The following is a 19,590-nucleotide window of genomic DNA, read 5'->3' as shown; positions in this document are numbered from 1 at the left end:
TCTCCAGACTCAAAAGTCTCCCTCCAGACTAAATGATTAGGATTAACAATCACAGTAGCCATCTCTCCCACGTTGCTCATGGTTCCTACAGCCAGGCCTTGAATTCAGCAGGAGCTCACAGGAGCACAGCTCCAGAACCTTTCTGAAGGTTCCCCCTCCTCCTCCCCATGTACCATGTACCATGTATTTAATGGTTTAAATGGTTTTAATGGTTTTATGAATGTTTAATGGTTTTATGAATGTTTATTTAATGGTTTAAATGGTTTTAATGGTTTTATGAATGTTTATCCGTTTTAGATGTATTTAAATGGTTTTAATGGTTTAAATGGTTTAATGGTTTTAGATGTATTTAAATGGTTTATGAATATGTGTGTTTGATGTGTTGGTATGTTTGTGGAAGAGCACCTCATTTCGTTGCTCTCTTTTTGTTGAGAACAATGACAATAAATTCATCTATCTATCTATCATCTATCTACCTTGTCCATTGAAAAGTAGGTGCAGCTGCATAACAATCCCTGGATTAGGAGAGTGGGCAGCCAGCCAGCCACCATGGGCTTTGCCACACCCCAGCAGCCCTCATTAACCCCTTAAGAAGCCTGCACCACCCTTTCTCCACTTCTGATGTGATTTTGGTTGGTGGGTGGCTTGCTGGCCTTTGGACTGTAGAGGGGGGTTGGCCAAGGAGAGCGAGGCCTGCTTGGGCTGGCTGGATCTCTAGCCAGCCCAAGCAGGCCTTGCTTCCCCAGGGCTCTCCTTTCTTGCATTGGGTTGCTTTTGGCTGGTGGGGGGCTGGCATATGCTAATGAGTTATGCTAACGAGCTCAACCACCTATTTTTCTACAAAACGACCCCTGCCTACAGTTAACTATCCATGAAAGCCTTGGAAAGTTCCAGTCTAGACAGAGAGTTTATTTGGCTGCTGTTGGGTTTGTTTGGTTTTGTTTGCAGCTTTTCTCCACCTAGTGTGGACTCCACCCAGTGTGGACTCACCACAATACGAATCAAACAGTCACAGACCCTCAAAGAGAACGATTCTACCTGTCATCTGCAAGAGCAGAGCAAATCGTGAAAGCTCTGCCTTCCAAAGGAAGCATTCTCTCCCCAGGTTTCCAGTGAGATCAACAGTGATGTCTGCTTAGATCGTCAGAGTAGATCTGGGAGACTCAGGTTCAAATGAGTATTCTGCCGGGGAAGCAGGGCCGGCTTGCCCACTAGGCAAACTAGACAGTTGCCTAGGGCACCGAATTGGGCTCCCCCCACTCCCAGTGCCCACAACAATTGCCTAGTTTGCTTGCCTGCCTGCCTACCCCCCCCCCCACCGCTGGCCCCCTACCTTCCCTTGTGCTTTACCTCCCCCCCCCCCCGCCTGATCAGAAGAGCGTGCCAAGGCTCCTGGGAGTCTACCGAGATTGAAGTGAGAATTGTAGCCCTGTTGTACTGTCCAAAGCATGTGCTGTCCACGAGCAATGGTCCCTGGAGAAGATGACTCCTGAAGAAAGAGGGCCTTGGGAAAACACGGAAAGCTGTCTCGGGAAGAGAACAATTCTCCCTGGGACAGTTTTCGTTCTTTAAAATTTTAATTTTAATTAAAAAGAAAGCTGTCCCAGGGAGAGGTGGTCTCCTCCCAGGAACAGGGAAGCTGTGAGCATCCCTCAGCCAAGAATCTGGCTTCGCCTTCAACCAAGATTTGGAAAGGCCAAATACTCCAGTAGAGTAGGTACCTGCTGTTGGAAACGTATCCCTGTCAAAGCTTTTTTCCTCTTTACAGGTGGGGTTTAATTTTTGCTGCTGATTTTAACACACTCTGTCTTGACTGCATCTTCATGCCTTGAACCAAGAGCCAGTTTGGTGCAGTGGTTAATTGCGCAGACTCTTATCTGGAAGAACCGGGGTTTGATTCCCCACTCCTCCAATTGCAGCTGCTGGAATGGCCTTGGGTCAGTCATAGTTCTCACATCTGTTGTCAGCTCCTTTATTAGCTGTATGCTGATTTGCTGCTATTCACTGGGTCAAGTTGCCTTGCCATTTTTTAAATTGCTGTTTGTGGTATCTTGCTCCTCCCTGCTTTGCTTCACACCGCACTTATCTATATGCACCAATTATCAAATTCCCTCAGCCTGGTCTCAAGAGTTACTGAGGCTACCAAGGTTACTCTTGTAGATTATGTGCACCTGCAAATGACATGGGAAGAACTTGAGGGGAGGGACTGCTGCTTCCCGCTTTGCTTCAAAAATGTAACGGTTTCAATTGAAGCTATAAGAGTAGGGCTAATAGCCTGCCAAGCTAGTTTTTGCAGCGTCCATCCTGCCTTGGACTATTATGTACCAATAAACTGCCATTCATGAAGTGGACTGTTTATGATCATTGAACTGCCGGGGGCTTGACACACTGGTCTTACCAAATGTGTTGTTCCAATCTTAACTGTATTTATTGCTCAGTTACTTATGCATCTTGACTAGAATTAGTCCTTCCAGCCACTAATAACCAGCCCTCCTACCTATATGTAATGTTTGCCAATGTCTGTTTCAGTATATCTGAAGGAGTGTGTGCATCTACACACACTAAGTCTTTCAGTTTTTGCTTATACCCAGAATTGAACTTTGTTGGTCTATGAGGCACCACTGACCTCAAACACAGCTATCACATCTACTTGTTTTTGTATTTGTATGGTAATTCACTGCCATTCACAGATTTTACCAGCTACCTTTATCCAATCTCATCTATAATTACCCAGTTACTTATGCATCTTGACTTTTAACTAGCCCTTCCTGGGAACTAAACACCTATATGTAATGATTGATGACATTTTGTTTAATTATATCTGAAGAAGTATGCTTGCACACAAAAGCTTATACCTTAAAAAAGTCGAATAAAATACTTGAATTAAAGATGCCACTGGACTAAAACTTTAGATGCATTCACGCCCACTGAATAATCCATGTCAATGCAATTTGCTATTGGATTTTATTATGTTATATGGAAAAATCCACTAACAAACAGTTGTAATGTGAAAGGACCTTTTATCTGCTGCTTCAGACGAACATGGATATGCACCTGAATAATTTTTACAAGTTTCTCACACCTATGAATATCTGTTGGCCCTCAGTCAATGCACTCCATCCTTGAACTGTATCTTCTCTTCTATGAACCTGCTGGCCCCAAGAAATACTATCCAGTGATACGAGTTAAATTGTTTCTAATTTACAATAAACCATGTTTCCTGATGACTTAATAATTTCCCCAGGGCTTTTTTTGGTAGAAAAAGCCCAGCAGGAACTCATTTGCATATTAGGCCATACCTCCTGACACCAAGCCACTATTATGTGTAAACAGACAGCTTATAGCATGTGCTGCAAAACAGAAAGTAGACCTAGAGGCTGAGATGATCTACCTGACAGCAGGTGGCTGGCTGCCAGAAGTCTTACATCAGCCAGCAGAGTCAGCATGACACAGCAAGTTGCTGATTGGCTGTCCCATGTATAAATGTACAGAGCAACAGTGGTGATTGTGGGTTTATGGAGTTGGAGTTGCAGCGGAGCATATTGTCAGTCAGGAGAGTGAGTTGGTGTAAATAAATGTATACAGTGGTTTTACAGCTACTGTGTACAGCCTTCATTCTTGCGTCGCTAAGCATCACCCTCTTGGTCTCTCTACGCGCATCGACAGTCGGAACTACATTCCTGTTCAAAAAAAGCCCTGGTTATGATTAACATTTTGGATGCAGTTTGATATAAAGGACAATTACTCTTGCCATTAGTGCATTCAGTGTAATGACCGCTCATTGTCACATGAAACTGCCTCATATTGAATTAGAAAAGATGAATAAGATTGAGGAGTTTTATGAGATCTTCTAGATCCCTCCACATCTCCAATTCAAAAAACCTTTATTGGCTTAATTCCCTATGCATTTCATGATATGCTTTGTCAGGGAACTTCCAAATAAATCTTTTCCATTAGATCTAGAAGATCTCATAAAACTCCTCAACCTCACACCTTATTTCTCTTTTCTCTCACCTACTGGTGTAGCCTTATCTTCTTCCTGTTATGCTGAATCAGATCATTGGTCCATCATGGTCAGAGATTCTCTTGAGGTGTTCAGTAGAAGTCTTTTACCTCACCTACTATCTCGTTCTTTAAACTGGAGATGCCGGGGATCGAACCTGGGAACTTCTGCGTGCCAAGCAGATGCTCTACCACTGAGGCACAGCCCAAATTCAGTCTCGGCTTTGGACAGGGATGGACATTCCACCAGTTTATGGCAATCCTGCCAACATTCAAGAAACATGTGTGTTCCAGGCTTCAATCACTTCCTTGTATTCAAACACCACTTAAAAATGTGTAAAATCAGAGCTCAAATCAGTGAGCACTTTAAATAGGCTGGGATGCCTTCCTTGTCAAGAGCCCATTTATTTCAAATGAAGCTGGAAGATATAGTCTGCCTCAAAGAGATTCCTATAGTCTCTATGTCAAGCGATGGCCAATCTGAAAGGCATTTTCCTTGATTGTATCACACAGGATTTTGGCAGAAGGCAGAACTACTCATTCCATCATCCAATTATAATTAAATATGGCATACAGAGCAAGAGGGACAGAAAACCTAGTCCTAAACAACATAATCAATTAAACCTAAAGGTCTAGGACACCCCTCCATAAAATTTTCACAGGGTAGGACAAATTAAACGCTATTTTAACTAAGAATTGAATATGCCTTAAACAATATCAGTTCAACAGCTGTATAATATGAGCCTAGTTTAGAACAAAAACTGACTTTGCATTTTATATGGTTTCCCCATATGTGAACTCTAAAGTGAACCTTAAGATATGCCTTTTGAACAAAGCCCTTTCAACATTCCAAGTGTTTATGTGGTTCCCCCTGCATGTGGATTCGTTGATGAGAAGTTAGGTGGTCACTCCGAAGAAAGCTCTTTCCACACTCTAAGCATTTATATGGCCTCTCCCCTGTGTGGATTCGTCGATGTTTAGTAAGTTGTGAACTCTGAGCAAAGTTTCTTCCACAATCCAAGCATTGATATGGCTTCTCCCCTGTGTGGATTCGTCGATGTCTAGTAAGGTGTGAACTCCAACCAAAGCTGTTTCCACACTCCAAGCATTTATATGGTTTCTCCACACTGTGAATACATTGATGGGATTTAAGCTCTGAACTCTGAGCAAAGCTCTTTCCACACTTCAAGCATTTCAGTTGTTTATCCCCAGTGTGCATACGTTGATGGGCAGTAAGCTGTGTACTGTGAGCAAAAGTCTTCCTACACTCCCAGCATTCATATGGTTTCTCCCCTGAGTGGATTCGTTGATGGTTAGAAAGGTGTGAACGCTGAGCAAAGCACTTTTCGCATTTCAGGCATTTATATGGTTTCTCTCCAGTGCGGAAATATTGATGGCATTTAAGATGTGAATTCTGAGTATAGCTCTTGGCCTTATCCAAGTATTTATATGGCTTCTCCCCAGTATGGGTATGTTGATGGGATTTAAGATGTGAACTCTGAGTAAAGCTCTTTCCACACTCCAAGCATTCATATGGTTTCTCCCCTGTGTGGATACGTTGATGGGATTTAAGTTGTGAACTATAAGCAAATCTCTTTCCACACTCCAGGCACTGATATGGTTTTTCCCCAGTGTGGACACGCTGATGAGCATAAAGGTCTGAACTCCGAGCAAAACTCTTCCCACACTCCAAGCACTCATATGGTTTTTCCCCTGTGTGGATACGTTGATGGATGGTAAGGTCTGTACTCCGAGCAAAGCTCTTTCCACACTCCAGGCATTCATATGGTTTCTCCCCCGTGTGGATACGTTGATGGGATTTAAGATCTGAACTCCAAGCAAAACTCCTTCCACACTCCAAGCATTTATATGGTTTCTCTCCAGTATGGATTCGTTGATGAGCAGCCAGGTTGTAATTACAAGAAAAGCCCTTTCCACACTCTAAACATTTATATGATATCTCCTCCTTGTGGATTTGTTGATGAACAGCAAGGATGCAGTTCTGAGCAGAACTCCTTCCACATGCCAACCATTTATGAGGTTTCTCCGCTGTCTTAATTCTTTGATGTCTATCAACTACGTGGGATTCAGCACCCTGAGGAAAGGATTCATTCCCACTCTTCCATTTTGTTCCAGCCATTCTTTTCTGCTGTTTTTCCTCAAATACAAGGTGCTGTGGGTCTCCCTCAGACTCGTTCTGGAGACCGTCAGCCTCTAGAATAAAAAAGAAAAGTATGGTAAGATTTTCAGGCTAAAATAGAGTTCATTAAAGAAGGCCATTAATTGCTCTTGGCAATGACAGGACTGAAATCACTTAACAGGGAAACAAATCCTGCCCTGTATGAATCAGCTGCTGATTCTTCCTTGGAGGGCAGTTCTATCACAGACAAGGTGGACCAATGGATGATGAGTCATCAGCCTTGAAAGCAAATTAGGTAGAGTTTTTCAGCAATCCCCCGCACAGCCTCAGCAGCTGATTACAGCTACAAGTCATCTCTTGCTCTTTGTTTCCTCTCTTCCCTCATCCTACCTCTGAGGAGCCCAAAGAGGCACACCAGACACCCCCCTCCACCACCCCATCCCCACCACCACCAACAAAAACTCTTGTGAGGTGACTCAGGCTGAACAACAGATGACTGGGTCACCCAGAGGCCTGGCTCAGGAGGGGAGGGGGGTCTAAACCAAGCTCGTCCAGATCCCCCCACTCCCAGTTATCCCCTGAACTGTTAGGCAGGTCAATCCTCTCATGACGTGCTTTCGATGGATTTTCATCCGCCCTCGAGATTTTGTTCCCCCTGAAGAACTATGAGATCACCCGATCCTCTGTAGGCTATGGGCCTGACTCTGCCATGTTCCTTTTTTGTTTATAAACAAATATTTTAGATTAATCCTAATATTAATAGAATCCAGTAAGCCTGCAGAATCTCCTCTCTCCTCTGTGAGTGCACTCACTCAACTCCCTTACTGAGAGTCTCCACTGGAGAACTCCTAAAAGGGGTCCTTGCTGGTGATGGGCTTTTTTTGTAGCAGGAACTCCTTTGCATATTAGGCCACACCTCCCCGATGCAGCCAATCCTCCCGGAGCTTACAATAAACCCTGTACTAAGAGCCCTGTAAGCTCTTGGAGGATTGGCTACATCAGGGGGTGCGGCCTAATATGCAAAGGAGTTCATGCTACAAAAAAAAAAGCCCTGGTGGTTTCCAAGGCAACAGACGTTAAGAGGTGGTTTGCCATGGCCTGCCTCTGCACAGGGAACCTGGACTTCCTTGGTGGTTTCCCATCTGAGTACTAACCAGGACCGACCTTGCTTAGCTTCTGAGAGCTGGTGAGATCAGGCTAGGCTAGGCCACCCAGGTCAGGCCTGGGGCCTTCTTAGAAGGAATGACTTCTGCCTTCAGCATCTGTGAATCAAGAGGAAGATGCCTTACCCAGAGAGGCCACGTTCTGCCAGTTCTCCTCCATGACTTCCTGGTGAAGATCCCTTTGGTCCGGATCCAGCAGAGCCCACTCCTCCTCAGTGAAATGAACAGACACTTCCTCAAAAGTCACCAGACCCTGAAAAGAGAGGGGGTGAAAAACCCTCTGTCTTCACAGATGATGTAATAATGCTCCCCCTTCTAAAGGCAATCCAAAAGGAGTATAATGAAAACCTTGTGGTTCAGGATTCAAACTACCGTCAGATGCTTTCGTTTTCTCTCCAGTGAGCAACTTTAGATAGTAGCCAAGTGAAAGAGACAGGAATACATAAGAACATAAGAGAAGCCATGTTGGATCAGGCCAATGGCCCATCCAGTCCAACACTCTGTGTCACATAAGAACATAAGAGAAGCCATGTTGGATCAGACCAATGGCCCATCCGGTCCAACACTCTGTGTCACAGAAGAACACAAGAGAAGCCATGCTGGATCAGGCCAATGGCCCATCCAGTCCAACACTCTGTGCCACCCAGTGGCCAAAAAGATCCTCTTTGGCCTAGGGAGGGTGGGGGAAGCATCCTGAGGGGGGCCTGAGCCATAGTTCCACACTTACCCCATCAGGCTGTAAGGAAGCAGCTTTCTCCTTGTCAGAAAATGATGGCAAAGAATTGTTCATTGGTTTTAAGGAACCACCTGGAAGGATAAAAACATAACGGTATGCCATTCTATACTTTCCATCTACTTGCGATTTCAGTCCCATTGAGGGAAATAAAACTCTTTCTGTCTTGGCTCATGGTTTGCAATTATCTTTGTCTCTTTATTTCAGATAATTTTTTTTGCTTCCACACTTGTGAGAAATCCAGTCTTGAGAGGATTACCATATGCAGATTGTCCTGAATTCACAGGATTAAGCACAAAAAACCCCTCAAATGCAAGGAGCAGGCAATTGTGAACCAAGCACAGAAACAGAGCTACCAAATCCCAGAATCTCTTTGCATGTTGGGCAAGACCAGAACACATGGAAAAAGTGGCCCTGTTATGGCGGAAGTGCCAAAAGGCCTCTTCTTGACATTGAGAGCCAGTTTGGTGTAGTGGTGAAGTGCGCAGACTCTTATCTGGGAGAACTGGGTTTGATTCCCCACCCCTCCACTTGCAGCTGCTGGAATGGCCTTGGGTCAGCCATAGCTTTCACAGAGTTGCCCTTGAAAGGGCAGCTTCTGGGAGAGCTCTCTCAGCCCCACCCACCTCACAGGGGGTCTGTTGTGGGGGAGGAAGGTCAAGGAGATTGTGAGCCACTCTGTGAGATTCAGAGTGAAGGGCAGGATATAAATCCAATATCAATTGTGGCAAGCCAACACAGTGAGAGATGCCACTGATACATCATTTTCTGGATTCTGCCCCTGATCTACAATCCTAGCCCTAATAAATGATTTCTTCTTCCGAGGAATCTTTCTTGTTATTATCATATCTTCTAGCTTTAATTTCTGTTGTTAAATTTAAATATTGAAAGGCACTGGCTGCCTGATGTTATCCCATCTCCTAATCTCTTTACTGATTGTCTGAAGTGTTTTTTTAAACATTTGCATACTCTGCCTTGATTACCAGTTAGAAAGGCAAGTATAAAAGAAAATGTTATTCGTATTATTAATAATAAATATATCATAAATTTGATTGAGAAAAATGATCACAGAATCTCATATTCACAGGGATTGTTGAGGCCAGTGAGATCACAGTGCCAAACAGGGGTATTAACAGGACCAAGACCATTTTTTGACAAAACGTTTTCTACCCTGGCACTTAATACCTAGCCACATAGAACACAGTTTTCAAAGCACTCAACTGCATCCTTTTGAAGTTTGCTAATTCTGGACTCTCCCTGCCCTGCTGAAAAGTGGGAAGCAAAAAGCTCTTGACTTAACAAGTATCAGAACACTGTGATTTGGCTACAGTGGCATAAGAGCTCCTGAAAACTTATGATTTTGTAACTCTTTTTTATTGGCCCACTGCACTCTCTCTTAATGTCTTTTTGACATTAACCATCATGATAAGAACATAAGAACATAAGAGAAGCCATGTTGGATCAGGCCAACGGCCCATCAAGTCCAACACTCTGTGTCACACAGTGGCAAAAAATGTTATATACACACATACACTGTGGCTAATAGCCACTGATGGACCTGTGCTCCATACACTGTGGCTAATAGCCACTGATGGACCTGTGCTCCATATTTTTATCTAAACCCCTCTTGAAGGTGGCTATACTTGTGGCCGCCACCACCTCCTGTGGCAGTGAATTCCACATGTTAATCACCCTTTGGGTGAAGAAGTACTTCCTTTTATCCGTCTTAACCTGTCTGCTCAGCAATTTCATCGAATGCCCACGAGTTCTTGTATTGTGAGAAAGGGAGAAAAGTACTTCTTTCTCTACTTTCTCCATTCCATGCATTATCTTGTAAACCTCTATCATGTCACCCCGCAGTCGACGTTTCTCCAAGCTAAAGAGTCCCAAGCGTTTCAACCTTTCTTCATAGGGAAAGTGCTCCAGCCCTTTAATCATTCTAGTTGCCCTTCTCTGCACCTTCTCTAAAGCTATAATATCCTTTTTGAGGTGCGGCGACCAGAACTGCACACAGTACTCCAAATGAGACCGCACCATCGATTTATACAGGGGCATTATGATACTGGCTGATTTGTTTTCAATTTGTTTTCAATTCCCTTCCTAATAATTCCCAGCATGGCATTGGCCTTTTTTATTGCAAACGCACACTGTCTTGACACTTTCAGTGAGTTATCTATCATGACCCCAAGATCTCTCTCTTGATCAGTCTCTGCCAGTTCACACCCCATCAACTTGTATTTGTAGCTGGGATTCTTAGCCCCAATGTGCATTACTTTGCACTTGGCCACATTGAACCGCATCTGCCACGTTGACGCCCACTCACCCAGCCTCAACAGATCCCTTTGGAGTTCTTGACATTGAGAGATCCCTTTGGAGTTCTTGACATTGATTTGAGTTCAGAGGCAGTTTTGTCAGCTCCTTCAGTATATCCATCCAATTAAGAGCCAGTCTGGTGTAGTTGTTGTGCATGGACTCTAATCTAGGATAACTGGGTTTGATTCCCCACTCCTCCACATGCACCTGCTGGAGTGACCTTGGGTCAGTCACAGTTCTTGAAAGAGTTCTCCCTGCCCCTCCTACCTCACAGGGTGTCTGTTGTGGGGAGAGGAAGGGAAGGAGATTGTAAACTGCTCTGAGACTCCAAGTGAAGGGCAGGGTATAAATCCAGGCTCCTCCTCCTCCACTTCTATTACCTTGCAGCAACTTTAAATCAACTCTAGGTTTTCACTTCCCCAAATAGAATGTCTAAACTGAGAAGGTGAAGGGAGGATCTTTCGCATAGAGGATCAGGGGGTATAAAAGCAGCCCCACCTACACTCAAGGAGGCTATCTGGTAGGAACAACATCCCTTCTGATCTTACCTGGAAAAGCTATTGTGTGGTCACACTCCTGCGCAATCTTCTCCTGCACCTGAAACAGAGGTGGGTATTCCCAAAAGAGGTGACCAATGAGAAAATGAAGAGGAAACAGGCTATGGTGGATTTCAAAACATTGGGGCAATCTATGTCAACTTTGATGGTATCCTTCATAATCTCCTGTGGCCCGCCCCCCCGCCCTTCTAAGATGAAGAATTCTCACCTGTTGATCTTGATTCCTGTCCTCTGCCTGGCTGAGGAGGAAGCCTTCTGCCAGGGCCACTGCCTGGGAACTGGTCTCCGGCCTGCATTCCCTCACCCAGCTCTCCATCTCTGGGGGCAGGATGGCCAGGAACTGCTCCAGGATCACCAGGTCCAGCATCTCCTTCTTGCTGTGCCTCTCTGGCTTCAACCACTGCTGGCAAAGATGGTGAAGTTGGCTGCAGACTTCTCGAGGTCCCTCGGCCTCCAGGTAGCAGAACTGCTGGAATTGCTGGCACTGCACATCTGGAGGGAGGATGTTGTTTCCAAGGCTTTTCTGAATGTTTCCTTCCCACTGCTCCACTCTGCTCCCAGCTTTACTGGCATTGAGACCTGATTCAGGAACAGCTAAATCTGGCTCTCCTCTCATCCTCTCTTCCTCTCCAAACATCCTTCCCCTGGACCAGTGGATTGCCTTCCTGCTCTGCCAGATTCTTCTATAAAAGCAAGTGTGACCTCCTGCAAAACAAATACTGATTTTTGGATAAAGATACACACACACATGCATATATATATGCAGGGGTGGAATTCTTGCAGCAACTCCTTTGCATATTAGGCCACACCCCCTGATGTAGCTAATTCTTCAAGAGCTTACAAGGCTCTTTTTTGTAAGCTCTTGGAGGACTGGCTACATAAAGGGGTGTGGCCTAATATGCAAATGAGCTCCTGCTAGAATTTCACCTGTGTATACATGACATCTGCATCTAAAGAAGCGAACTCGTGATTCATGAAAGGTCACACTAGAATCGAGGATGTTAGGCTTCTGGACTTCTGTTTTATTTTGCTACAATAGACAAGTACTGAGGTCAGTGAATAAGCAGCAGGAGGCAGCAAGTAGTGCAGTGCTTAGAATGTCCAATTAGCTCTGGGAGACCCAGGTGTGAATCGCTACCCTGCCACAAAAGCTTGCTGGGTGACATTGGTCTAGCACACAACCTCAGGCCAACATACCTTACAGGGGCATCAAACTCATTTGTTATGAGGGCCAGACTGACAAAAATGAGATCGAGTCGAGCCGGGCCACATGTGTCATAAAATGTGATGCCAGGGAGCAGAGATATAAACTTTATAAAGGACACAAATAAACAAAATTAAATATGTTTTTAAAAACTTAAAATATGCTTTAAAAATTAGCACTCTTGCAATATTTTGTTTAACAGTTTCTGATAACTGACACCTCTTTCTCTGAATTATTGCATCAAAATCTGGAGACAATGTCTGCGCTGTAGCAATCTTGAATCTGCTGTCCAGGTGTTGTTCAGGTGTGTGTCTGTAAGCTGCAAACCTACTTTTGATTTATTCACATTACAAAACTCTCATAGTCAATGATTTGAGCCAAAGACCCTTTTCCAGAAGGGTGGAAAACATGAAATGGCTGGGCACTGTAAGTTTTTGTACATAAGTTGTTTCATGGCTGGTCAGTCAATGGAGAAAATAGAGACTCTGCTCTGTAGCTCTTGTGCGATTGAACAAGCCTGGCATAGCATGCTGTGATGCAGAAGGAAGCAAGAGAGAGAGAAGGAAGCAGGTGACTGAGTTGCTTGCTGGCCTGATAAGAGCCCTCCAGGGGCCTGATCCAGACCTTGGGCTGCATGTTTGACACTCCTGCACTTACAGTGAATTTAGGGGGAGGTATTTGTGAGTTTCCTGCATTGTGCAGGGGGCTGGGCTAGATCAGCCAGGACTGGTTTTGTGAAAGATAATTTTTCCACGGACTGGGGAGCGGGGTGGGGATGGTTTTGGGATTATACACTATTTCTGTTAGTTTGGTGTAGTGGTTAAGTGCATGGACTCTTATCTGGGAGAACCGGGTTTGATTCCCCACTCCTCCACTTGCACCTGCTGGACCTTGGGTTAGCCATAGCTCTCGCAGTTTTCCTTGAAATGGCAGCTTCTGGAGAGAGCTCTCTCAGCCCCACCCACCTCACAGGGTGTTTGTTGTGGGGAAGGAAGGTAAAGGAGATTGTGAGCTGCTCTGAGATTCAGAGTGGAGGACAGGATATACAAATCCAATGTCATCGTCATCTTATTATTATTACTACATTGTAATATATAACGAAATAATTATAATTATAAGGCCCAGTTGCTAACAGGTCACGGTCTGGTACCTGTACATGGCACAGGGGTTGGGGACCCCTGGACAAGATGACCATGGAGGTCCCTTCCAACTCTGTGATTCTATGATACAGGGTTGTTGCGAAGATAAATTGGAGAAAGGGCCAACCTCGGGAGAAAAATGGGGTATAAATTATATTAGCCCCACTCATGGGCCCCACTGGGGAGAAAAATGGGATATAAATGGTATTAGGGGGAGGGGGAAAGGCCACCAAAGTATGCCAAGCCAGACCCAGAAGAGAACATTTGCTGGCAAGACTTAAAAAGGCAGAATTGCTTCTTCGGAAAGTCATAGTGCAATGGAGAGAGGAAGCCTCCAGAAATCCAAGTTTGCTCTTCCAAACAAACAAACAAACATGCAAACCTTTGGGGACGCCGCCCGCGGTATAACAATGGCAGACAGATGGGAAGAAACGCAAACAAAGGGCGGAAAGAGGAATGCAGAATCTGCACCTATTACAGCAAGTGCTCAGCTTTGCTTCCAGAAGAGGAGCGTCTAGAGAACTGGAAAAACGCTTTAAAAACCGGAGTCGTCCGATAAATAACATTAAGGAAGGATTATTGTTGAATTACAGAGTCTGCGCGGTAACCGGTGCAGGAATCTTTGGAGCCTCCCCAAACATGAGAACCCACCCCTCTGCACTTTTTGCAAAAGAAAGGAGGTATCTTGCAAAAGAAATATTATTTCGTTGCTTACGTGTTTCCCCAAAAACTCCGCCGATGCTCTCCTGTCCCTCCTTCCCCCAATGGCATCAGCGCATCGCCAAGCACTTGGGACGGTGGATCTGGGAAGGGACTGTCTGCAGCATGTCACGTGGCCTCCTCGGTCGGTGCCTCTCTAGGAATGGCGACTCTGTCCATTTAACTCTTAGAACAAAGCAGGAGTCCAGTAGCGCCTTTAAGACCAACAAACTTTTATTCAGAAGGTAAGCTTTCCTGTGCTTGCATACTTCTTCAGACGAGGAATGAGGTACAGTAAGCAAAGCTGCAGGCAGCTGGTGGGGTTTAGAATGCAAAGTGGTAGAAAGGTCCGGTTGCTAGAGGAATAGTAAAAAATAGCAGAATAGCAAAAAAATTAATAAATCCAGAAAACCTTTGATCTGGGTTGCATAGCGTGGGAAACCAATAAAACAGTAACATGTAAAAATGTGAGAATGTCTGTCAATCATTTCTATTGCTAATAAGCCTGGGTCAAGATGAGGGCAGTTCTTTCCCAGAAGTTTTTCCTGTCCAACTAATTCACCTTTTAACACGTAACCTAAATATAGACATCATTCTAGTTTGCCATTAGAAAAAAAATACATTAAAATATAGTGGAAGATGGGTTTCGTCTATGTAATGAGATAAACAGCCAATATCGCTTGTTTGAGCATGTCTGCAAAAACATTATTCTGCTACACTACCCTAAAAGAGAAATACATTGGAATACTGTGGATATATAGCCATACTTGGTGAAAGTGGGATTAGCATATGTAATGAGATAAAAAAAAACAATATCCCTGTTCAGTCCTGGGGAGATTGACTCTCTGCAAAAGGTAAAAGGGAGCTGCTCTGGGTTTCGTTCTTCCCAAGGCGTCATCTCTTCGCCCAGCGGGCCCCACACCAGAGGAGAGAATCCTGAGCTTCAGAAAGGGAGACAGGAAGCTATTGTAGAGAAATCCCTGTCTCTTTTTGTCAGATTCCTGTGTTGTAAGCCGCCCTGAGCCACTTGTTGGGAAGGGCGGGATAGAAGTCATAAAATAAATACAAAAATAATAAAATAATATTTTCCCTCTGTCATGGCGGCTCGCCACACATTCTACACGAGAAACCAGGCTGCAGGTGAAACAGTCACCACGTATGTTACAGCCCTCCAGCGAGCTGCTTGCCACTGCAACTTCTGCGACCTGGAAGAGTCTCTGCGGGGCCAATTGGTGTGTGGCCTATGGGACAAGTGAATCCAACGCCACATCATAGCAAAGCAGGGCCCCACTTTTCAGGTTGCCCTGGATGAAGTTCTAGCTGCTGAAGTGGTATTTAATAAGCTCTAATCTCAGGAGATCTCCAGGCACAAGCTGGAGGTTGGTAACCCTAGGGGGAGTTGTTCCTACCCCTTCCCCAGATGTGCATGGGAAAGATTGAGCTTCAGGATCTGTGGACCCTTATCTTTACTGTCCACAACTATGCCAGTTTGGTGTAGTGGTTAAGAGAACTCTAATCCGGAAAGCCAGGTTTGATTCCCCACTACTCCACATACAGCTGCTGGAGTGACCTTGGGTCAGTCACAGTTCTCTCAGACCTATTCTCTCAAGGGCAGTTCTCTCACAGCTCTCTCAGCCCCACCTATCTGTTGTGGAGAGGGGAAGGAAAAGGAGATTGTAAGCAGGGGCAGCCCGAGGGCGCATGGCCTGGCCGGCACTGAAATTGACCACGGAGGGGAGGGAGGAGGAGGCATGGCCATGGGGGAGGGAAGGTGCAGGGGAGGCGCCGCGGCCCCACAGATGGCCCACCGGGGAGTGCGGCGCTCCAGTGCCAGTTCCCCAGCACTGAAATTGGCCGGGGAGCCATTTGCCTAGGGAGGAGGGGGGGAAAGCCCAATTTGGTGCCCCCTACCTCCTGGCACCCTAGGCAACCGCCTAGTTTGCCTAGTGGCAGGGCCAGCCCTGATTGTAAGATGCTCTGAGACTCCAAGTGGAGGGCGAGGTATAAATCCAATCTCTTCTTCTTAATGGCCATGTTGCACCAAGGGCAGGACTAAGAGGCTGATGCAGTAATCATGGGGAAGCTACACAGGTTTCTGGTGAGAGCCTGGCTGGCAGCCCTCCTGAGAATCCTCTGTGAGCTGCACCCACCTTCATTGACCTCGAGGCTCAACTAGATGACCTCTGGGGTTCCTTCTAACTCTCTTTTTCTAACCCTGGCATTGACTGTTGGGCTGTGAGTGACAGAGGGGTATAATTACCCTCTTCCCTTGGCCCTCTTCCGCCAGGCATTTTTGAATCAAAATCTATAACAGGACAGCAGAAACAAATCCACTTGGCCCACCTCAAACATCACATATTTTGTAAAGGATGGACCAACATGGCTGCCCATATTGATGGGGACCTCCTTTCACAGGACATCCAGCAGAAGTAACTGAATAACAGAATTCTAATATCAATATAGTTGGCCGTATCCGCCATCCTTAACACACCATTATATTTTAATATGAGATCAATAGCACCTATGACTATTTTATGTAACTGTTTTATATGTTTTATTTATGATGCCCTTAGGTTTGATCTTGTTTTAATGTTGGCCTTGTGGCCTCCTAGTGTAAGCCGCCCTGAGCCTGCTTCGGTGGGGAGGGCAGGATATAAATCAAATAAATAAATAAAATTTATGAGGTGACATTATGTACGGCCAGGGCTTTTTGTGAGCAGGAACGCACTTCTGGCTGGCTTGGCATCTGGGGTGTGGCCTAATATGCAAATGAGTTCCCACTGAACGTTTTCTGAAGAAAAGACTTGAGTGAAACAATGGTGACATCAGGGGGTGTGGCCTAATATGCATATGAGTTCCATGCATGGCTAACTCAGACCACAGTCAGGGAGCTCCAACACCATAAATGTTGTTATTAACACTGGACTATTGTTTTATTTTGTAAAGGATGGACCAACATGGCTGCCCATTTGCAGTCCTCATCTGTTTGCCCGCTACAAAGAGGGAGCCCGTTGTCCATCCATTATTTCCCGGTTGGTTAACAAAGAGAGCCTGTTGGTCAGTTTGTTTTTCAAGTCTGGAACACAGGGAACAGCAGCGTTTCAGACATTCACATTCTGGATGGCAATGCCACATTCCCCTTCTTGCACAGACAAGGGTCAATGTCTCAGTGGTAGAACATCAGCTTGGCACACAGAACGTCACAGGAATCCCCACCATCTCCAGTTCTGGGCTCATTGTGAGATAGGTGATATGGAAGTCCTCACTGTGAGACTTCAGTAGTTAAAAGAGAGCCAGTTTGGTATAGTGGTTAAGTGTGTGGACTCTTATCTGGGAGAAACTGGTTTGATTCCCCACTCCTCCACTTGCACCTGCTGGAATGGCCTTGGGTCAGCCATAGCTCTTGTAGGAGTTGTCCTTGAAAGGGCAGCTGCTGTGAGAGCCCTCTCAGCCCCACCCACCTCACAGGGTGTCTGTTATGAGGGGATATAGGAGATGGTAAGCCGCTCTGGGACTCTGATTCAGAGAGAAGGAAAAGGAAAGGCAAGGTTCCCTGTGCAAGCACCAGTCGTTTCTAACTCTGGGGTGACGTTGCTTTCACAACGTTTTCACGGCAGACGTTTTACAGGGTGGTTTGCCATTGCCTTCCCCAGTCATCTATACTTCCCCCCCAGCAAGCTGGGTACTCATTTTATTGATCTCGGAAGGATGGAAGGCTGAGTCAACCTTGAGCTGGTTACCTGAAAACCCAGCTTCTGCCAGGGATCGAACTCAAGTCGTGAGCAGAGTTTAGGATTGCAGTACTGCAGGGGTATAAATCTGTGGTCATCATCATCATCGTCATCTTCTAATGAGATCCAGCATTCGGCTGACAGATAACAGTCAAATGAGGCTTGTTCAGCTATGGAAAGAACTTTCCCTGGAATCCCCAGATTCTCTATTTACAGCCAGGTTGCCAGTCCTCCAAGACTGATAACAACTCAAGACAGAACTCTGTGGAATTACAATGTCAATTAGAATAGTATTATCTGTGTGTTTGTATTGATTTATTTATTGCATAACACATAAATTCATGTATACACTATTATTTGACTCCTTAATAATTTTGGTGGCAATAATTATACAATCTCTACAACAAGAACTGAAAATTCTTTAGGGACAGTGTAATGGTCCCATGATACAGAATGTTCCAGTGTGACAATGTGTGTCCAGGATTTTAAGTGTGCTTTAAAGAATCTTCTTCAAAGTCGCAATTCTATCTCATGCAGAATTCATGCTGGAACCACACCTAATAAAAATAAACAATGTACAGAGAAGGTCATACTATCATTCGCAGTGCCTGTAAAGGCACCCCAAACCCTGCGAACAATGCTCTTTCTTGGGGAAGAGAGTCATGAAATGCCCACATTGCCAGGAAACGTGGAGATTAGTTTCATGCAAGATGGTGACCATTTGCCCCACTGACAGAAATGGACAAGAGAGATCGCTATTTGGCCCTTACCTGGATAGCTCAAGCAAATCCAATCTTAGAAGCTAAGCAGGGCTGACCCTGGAAAGTTATTGGATGGGACTGCAGGGGTCATTTTGTAGAAAAATAGGTGGTGGAGCTCATCCAGGGATTGTTATGCAGCTGCACATATTATTCAATGGACAAGGAGATGGAACTCTCAGAAGGAGCAGGTAGAACTCTCAGAAAGGTTCAGGCGCTGCGCTCCTGTGAACTCCCACTTAATCTGAGGCCTGGATAGGAGAGCTCCAAGGAATACCAGGGCTAGGATGCAGAGGCAGTTTATACAGTGTTTGTTTTCCGTAATCCCCAGGTAGAGGCAGGGGACCCCCTGGTTTTGAGGCCCTCCCCCTGCCTCATTGTTCTCAGAAAGCAGGGATGGGGGATGGAAATTTCTGCTGGGCACTCCATTATTCCCTATGGAGACGGATTCCCATAGGATGTAATGAATTGATCTGCTGGTATCTGGGGCTCGGGGGTGTCTTTTGAGGTAGAGGTATCAAATTTGCAGTATAGCATCTGGAGACTCTCCCCAAAACACCCTCCAGGTTTCAAAAGGATTGGACCAGGGAGTCCAATTCTATGAGCTCTCAAAGAAGGTGCCCCTATCCTTTATTATTTCCAATGGAGGGAAGACATATGGACATGGACATATGAAGCTGCCTTATACTGAATCAGACCCTTGGTCCATCAAAGTCAGTATTGTCTACTCAGACTGGCAGTGGCTCTCCAGGGTCTGAAGCTGAGGTGTTTCACAACTATTTGCCTGGACCCTTTTAGTTGGAGATGCCGGGAATTGAACTTGGGACCTTCTGCTTACCAAGCAGATGCTCTACCACTGAGCCACAGTCCCTCCCTTTAAAAGACATTTAAAAGGTGCGGTCCCTTTAAATGTGAAGGCCAGAACTCCATTTGGAGTTCAACGATGCTTGTCACAACCTTGCTCCTGGCTCCACCCCTAAAGTCCCCAGGTATTTCTTGAATTGGACCTTTCAAATAAAGATGCTATCAGTCTACTCTGGGGAGAAAGGCAACACAAACGAGGATGGAAAATGTCCTTTAGACAACAACCTCCTAGAGCTGGCAGAGCCTGAGTGGTGTAGTGTTTAGAGTCCCTAACTAGGCTCCAGGAG

General features: G+C 45.3%; 2 protein-coding genes across 3 annotated transcripts in view; one reads left to right on the top strand and one right to left on the bottom strand.

Moving 5' to 3' along the window:
• Positions 1-19,590, top strand: part of LOC132571225 (zinc finger protein 709-like) — a 1,224,940-nt gene that overhangs the window by 911,125 nt on the left and 294,225 nt on the right. The gene's annotated exons all lie outside the window — the stretch shown is intronic.
• Positions 4,391-19,590, bottom strand: part of LOC132571257 (zinc finger protein 883-like) — a 259,231-nt gene continuing 244,031 nt past the window's right edge. Inside the window, exons 1-6 of one of the 2 annotated variants that reach the window (XM_060238007.1) lie at positions 13,967-14,106; positions 11,117-11,613; positions 10,900-10,948; positions 8,033-8,112; positions 7,432-7,558; positions 4,391-6,216 (exon numbers count right to left, since the gene is read on the bottom strand). In XM_060238007.1, the coding sequence (XP_060093990.1) occupies positions 4,844-6,216; positions 7,432-7,558; positions 8,033-8,112; positions 10,900-10,948; positions 11,117-11,545 (2,058 nt within the window). In that variant the 5' untranslated portion in view covers positions 11,546-11,613; positions 13,967-14,106 and the 3' untranslated portion in view covers positions 4,391-4,843. Of the gene's footprint in view, positions 6,217-7,431; positions 7,559-8,032; positions 8,113-10,899; positions 10,949-11,116; positions 11,614-13,966; positions 14,107-19,590 lie in introns of those variants that run through there. The other variant, XM_060238006.1, reaches the window with a different exon arrangement.

Source organism: Heteronotia binoei, chromosome 5, assembly GCF_032191835.1.
Source record: "Heteronotia binoei isolate CCM8104 ecotype False Entrance Well chromosome 5, APGP_CSIRO_Hbin_v1, whole genome shotgun sequence".
Taxonomy (NCBI): Eukaryota; Metazoa; Chordata; class Lepidosauria; order Squamata; family Gekkonidae; genus Heteronotia; species Heteronotia binoei.
This window is presented reverse-complemented; position numbering and strand designations above follow the sequence as displayed.